At 52.4% G+C, this 6,229-nt stretch overlaps 1 protein-coding gene across 2 annotated transcripts in view; it reads right to left on the reverse strand.

The window, feature by feature from the left end:
- The window catches only part of LOC307090252 (transforming acidic coiled-coil-containing protein 1-like), a 29,460-nt gene that overhangs the window by 8,975 nt on the left and 14,256 nt on the right, over positions 1–6,229 (reverse strand). For both annotated transcript variants that reach the window (XM_079756828.1, XM_079756827.1), the window contains exons 2-5: positions 6,033–6,115; positions 2,992–3,370; positions 929–983; positions 698–785 (exon numbers count right to left, since the gene is read on the reverse strand). In XM_079756828.1, the coding sequence (XP_079612954.1) occupies positions 698–785; positions 929–983; positions 2,992–3,370; positions 6,033–6,115 (605 nt within the window). The remainder of the gene's footprint in view (positions 1–697; positions 786–928; positions 984–2,991; positions 3,371–6,032; positions 6,116–6,229) is intronic.

Here is a 6,229-nt window from a genome sequence, read left to right on the forward strand (position 1 = left end):
GAGAGAGAGAGAGAGGGAGAGAGAGAGAGGGGGAGAGAGAGAGAGAGAGAGAGGGTGAGAGAGAGAGAGAGGGAGAGAGAGAGGGTGAGAGAGAGAGAGAGAGAGAGAGAGGGTGAGAGAGAGAGTGTGGGAGTAAAACAAAGCACCATTATCTGTGCCTGTCCTTGATTTGCCACATTGATGTGTTCCCGCAGAATAAAATGGCGTCACTTGTTAGGCTGCTTGTGAATACAAGTGTCTGCTTAATGATTCCATTAATAATAATGACATTGTCTTAAATGATAATTGAATGTGATCTCTGCGGGGGGTTGATAAGAGTCTGCGGCACTAAGCTCCCAGCATGCCCGGTGACAGGCCCCTCACACACGTTTGAATGAAATGCAAAAGATTGTTGGTGGTGGCGGAACAGGAGGGGAGGGAAGGGGAGGTGAGGGAGGAGAGGGGAGGGAGGTGAGGAAGGACTGAAGCACGCCTCTGCTCTCTCATATCCCTAAACCAATGACACTGAAAGTCCCGCCCTCTCTCTCTCCTCTAAACCCATGTAACTGAATTCCCGCCCTCTCTCTCTCCTCTAAACCCATAGTCCCGCCCTCTCTATCTCCTCTAACTCCATAGTCCCGCCCTCTCTATCTCCTCTAACTCCATAGTCCCGCCCTCTCTAACTCCATAGTCCCGCCCTCTCGCCCATGTAACGCACCATCCTGGTCCGGCTTCCCGCCCGCGCTGCTCGCCAGCTTCTCCTCGTCAGTGGCCAGACCCCCGCGGTCTGACCGGGGCTTCTCCTGCTACACACACACACACACACAGACACACACACACACACACACACGCAGGACGTTCTCTGTTAATAGCTGGCCCAGGGCTAGTGTTCCTCTGAGTGATTCTTCCAGATAAGGAGATGTAATCAGTGTCTTGGATCAGCTGCTACCTGAACACACGCCTCCTTCTGGGGCGCCCGGCACTGCTTCATCTTACAGGAGCTCCTGGAGGAGGGGGGGCAGAGGTCAGAGGTCAACATACATCAATGTTGTGTGTGTGTGTGTGTGTGTGTGTGAGTTCTTCAGTGTTTGTGTATGTAAGTGTATCTTAGTGTTTATGTGTGTTGTATCTTAATCTGTGTGTGTGTGTGTGTGTGTGTGCATGTATCTCATAGCGTGTGTGTGGGTGTGTGTGTATCTTATAGCGTGTGTGTGTGTGTGTGTGTGTGTGGGTGTGTGTGTGTGTGTGTGTGTGTGTGTGGGTGTGTGTGTGTGTGTGTGTGTGTGTGTGTGGGTGTGTGTGTGTGTGTGTGTCAGCGCTGCTCTAATGCCTAGTCCTAGTAAGCTGAGCAGGACGTTCGGAACAAAAGGAACAGGAAGGATCGCAGGAGGTGATGAAAGCGTGACGCGGCGCCGCTGCCTTGCTCCAGGGCAGCCGGACTCTCACCCACACGCACTGAGCTCGGTGGGGTGGGGACACTGAAGCCAGGGAGCGGGGGACAAAGGAGCCTATCCTCCTGCAGACACACCCTGCCTCTGGACAACATGGACACTCGCACTGACGCACACAAAAACCCACCGCCATGAACACACACTCGGACTGACGCACACACGCCACCGTGGACAAACACTCGCACTGTCGCACACAAACACACACCACCGTGAACACACTCTCACTGACACACACATACACACAGCCATGAACACACACAAACACACAGACAACCACGAACAAACACACACACAATCGTACACACACACAAGCACACACACGTATACAAACACACAATCCTAACCACACACCCACAAACAAATGCCCTTAACAAACACCACCTCGAGCACGCACCCAGCCGCACACACACACGCAGCCGGTGCGTGGTGTACTTACAACAGAACACAGAGGAAAGGGACTTGTTCAGAAGTCCTGATGCAGAGGAGGACAAAGGGGGGGGGGAAGTTTAAGGACAGGGGGGGGGGGGGCACAGTTAAAGGACGGACTCAGCGGAGAGTAACAAACATGACAGTTACTGTTAGACCGAGACTCAGATACACAAAGAGAACGAATGAAACGATGAGTACTGTGGGGCCAACGATAGTTCTGGGTTCTGTGTCTCTGGGTTCTGTGTCTCTGGGTTCTGTGTCTCTGGGTTCTCTGTCTCTGGGTTCTGTGTCTGTGTTCTCTGTCTCTGGGTTCTCTGTCTCTGGGTTCTCTGTCTCTGGGTTCTGTGTCTCTGGGTTCTGTGTCTCTGGGTTCTGTGTCTCTGGGTTCTGTGTCTCTGTGTTCTCTGTCTCTGGGTTCTCTGTCTCTGGGTTCTCTGTCTCTGGGTTCTGTGTCTCTGGGTTCTGTGTCTCTGGGTTCTGTGTCTCTGGGTTCTGTGTCTCTGGGTTCTCTGTCCCTGTGTTCTTTGTGTTCATCTTTGGGAGATGTAAAGCAGGGTGCTGGGTCTAAATGTTGTGATGCCAGAGGGTTATTGGGTTATTGGGAGATGGTGTGCGTCTGAATGCGTCTTATTTCCTGTTGGAATGTTGAGCGCTTGCTTGGACTTGCAGACGAAATTATGAAAACAAAACGTCTACTTGCGTGATAGTGGTGAGGATGTGACGTTTGAAAGGTATCACATTTTGTTTTTCATTTGATAATTCAGTAGCAGCAGCAAAGTGTATCAAACTACACCACCTGCGTAGACATCATACTAATACCTGTATAATGTGCTAGTTATAACGCTGTTAGTGTCATATACACGTCCTGTAAAACTCAAAGGAGTTTCTGAACCTACTCAAGTCTGGCCTGCAGAGGAGATTTCCATATTGTCTACCGAGATGGTAGTTATAAATCACATCTAATCAGACAAAATAAATCTAAATTTCTAATAACTTCTGCATTAGTTCTGCGATGACGTGTCTACTTTGTAGCTCTGCATGTGCATCTAGTTGAAAGACAGATCTCATGAAAGGTCAAAGTTCACAGAAGACAGATCCCATGAAAGGTCAAAGGTCACAGAACCCTACATACGTGTTCACGGCAGCGATGATCTTCTGGGCGGAGCGCCCCTTGGCCTCGGGGTCGAAGGTCGCGGCGCGGCCGCCGGGCCGCTGCAGGTTCCCGTTGATGACGTCGGGGTCGTCGTCGCCGGGGGAGACGGGGAGGCGCGTGTTGGAGTCTGGACTGGTGGAGCCGGGGGCGGGGGGGGCCTCGTCGTCCACCTCCGAGGGGTCGGGGCGGGTGTGGGGGGAGGCCAGGGGCAGGCTGGGGGGCCGCAGGGCCGCGGTGGGCGGGGCGGGGCCGGGATTGGGCCCCCGGGTCAGGTTGAGGTTGTGGTCCAGAGCGTAGCCGGCGGAGCACGGCGTGGAACGGCTGCTGAGGTCGTTCAGGGCCGGACGCCCCGCCTCCCCTGGACAGACAGAGAGCAGGACCAATGGGAACACAGATAAACAGTGAGCGGGACCAATGGGAACACAGATAAACAGTGAGCGGGACCAATGGGCACACAGATAAACAGTGAGCGGGACCAATGGGAACACAGATAAACAGTGAGCGGGACCAATGGGAACACAGATAAACAGTGAGCGGGACCAATGGGAACACAGATAAACAGTGAGCGGGACCAATGGGAACACAGATAAACAGTGAGCGGGACCAATGGGAATACAGATAAACAGTGAGCGGGACCAATGGGCGCACATAAACAGGGGCAGGACCAAAAGGAACACAGATAAACAGGGGCAGGACCAATGGGAACACAGATAAACAGGGGCAGGACCAATAGGATCACAGACACAGGGAGCAGGACCAATGGGAACACAGATACAATACAATACAGTAACCTTTAAATTCACTCGAGAGACACCGAGGTTTCCTTCATTTATAGTTGCGACGAGCATAGACAACAAACGCAATTATAGCGATAACATATAACAATTGCGATAAAATATATCTATAAAGTATATACAATACAAAAAGAGCAAGAATAAAATAGGATCAAATACTAAATGACAATGAAATCAGCGAAAACAATTACAGTGGGATGTATACAATATGTATACATCCCAATACAATGTAGAATACAATGAGTAAACATCCGGAAAATGATCTACAAAGCTGATGAGTTAAATCAGTGGATCTCCTTGCTCTGCCTCAGTTATCTCTGAGAATAGTTCCTGCCATCTGTGTCCCTAAACGTCCCCACATCAAGTCCTCACACATTCTGCGTCCTCATCACATTCCTCCCACAGCGGCGCAGGGAGTCATAAACCTGCTGGCTGCTCAGCATTCTCCACCTGAGAGATACACCTCTCTATATCAACCAATCACAGGCTGAGGAGTGAGACGACGCTTATACAATAGCTTTACACACTCGTAAAAGATAGGATACTGGAAGAGCTGGCTCCTGTAGCAAAATGTCATAATATAATAATATATGTAAACCAACAGGGTTCAACTGTAGTACGCTATACTGCCTGGGGTGAAGAATGAAACGAAAACAGAGAGTAGAACACTACACACACACAGTACAGAAACATACACACACACACACACACACACACACAAACACACACACACAGACACACACACAAACACACACAAACACACACAGGCACAGACAGACTCACACACACACACACACACACACACACACACACACACAGACACACACACACACACACACACACACACACACACACACACACACACAGACACACAGACACACTCACAGACAAGCACACAGGGAAAATATGAGGAACCACACCCTACAGAGCTTGCGATGCCATGTGGCCTAGCAACCGAAACAACATCAGGCGCTGGTGAAGTTTCACGAGAAAGCTTGAAGACGCCCACAGGAAGCGGGGGGAGACGCAGCGACAGGAACCCAGAGCAGCGCGCCGGACCAGACGCTATGAAACCAGATGTCGGCCGAACGCTACGATCCGGAGTCGGGTCGGGTGGATGACATGACCGTACCCCTGAAGGATGAGGGGTCATTAAAAAGCAAGACTATCTGCTTCTGCAGAGAGTCATATTTAATGTATGAGTGTAATGCAGCCTCTGCTGCGTAGGGCTGTGTGAGCAGGAAGACAGTTTGTTCTGCACTGCTGCAGGAAGGGGACGGGCCGTGTGGTTACATAACCGCTTTGTCTCTGACCCCATTCCTCCAGCGCCCTTTACTTAACTCTCCGCTCCACAAGACAGCGACGCAAAGCGCCTCTAAAGGCCGCCGCGCCGCGTAACCAAATCCTGCCGGACGTTCCCGTGCGGAGACCGCGTGTGAGAGGGTGAGAGTGGGAGCGAGGGAGACGGGCCGATCGGCAGGCCTCCATTATCCCCCGGAGAAGGAGGAGGCTCCCGGGCTGTTCCGCCGTCGCCATGGTAACAGCAGGCAGGGGGGCGGGGCCCACATCATGTCTGGTTGGGTGAAACCAGGACACGGGGAGGAGGGGGGGAGAGGGGGGAGCCAGACGGGAGGGTCAGGGGGAGGAAGGGGGGAGGGGCCAGAGCAGGCCGGTCCAGGGTGTGGATCCAGGACACGGGAGGCTCGAAGGAAGTGTCGACATCCTCACGTGTCCCCTCTGCACCAAACACCCCCCCATTTGGTACACAGTCCGTCCGGCCTCAGACAGACCAGCAGACCCCCAGACAGACCCAGATCTGGACAGTCCCCCCCCCGATGTGGGACAGCTCTCGTCTCCTTCATGGTTTCACTTTGTGTTTCACGGAGATGTTTGCCATGGACCTTGAGTCTCCGGGGTGCAGGCCGGCCTGCTCACCATTCCACTTGTGACTTTTTATCTGGGAGCTTTAACTCTTGAATTACGCGACATTGCCTCATTTAAAACCCACTCCCGGGGTGAGCCACGACTCGTACGCCGGTGAAGGAACCCGACGCTACGCTGCAGCCTCCCTCGGCTAGAGCCAACCCGCTCAGTGGAAGAACATCTGATTGGTTTAGGAAGACGTAGCATTCAACACTGTGGAGGGTGGGGTTAGGTTGTTGGGGATAGGTGGTTAAGGAAGGGAGTAGGAGGAGGTGGGAGAGGTGGAGGAGGTGGAGGTCCTACCTGAGATGTTCTGCTGCGTGAGATGCTTCAGGATGCCAGGAGACTCCGCCTCTGGCGTCTCAAAGTTCCCCTCCGAGTCGGAGCTGAGGGGACACACAGACAGAGAGGGAGGCAGACAGACAGACAGGCAGACAGACAGACTGATTAATTCTTCCCTTTTAATAGAATCATCATAATACTGATGTAATACTTCAACA

Source organism: Pollachius pollachius, assembly GCF_949987615.1.
Source record: "Pollachius pollachius genome assembly, chromosome: 1".
Lineage (NCBI taxonomy): Eukaryota > Metazoa > Chordata > Actinopteri > Gadiformes > Gadidae > Pollachius > Pollachius pollachius.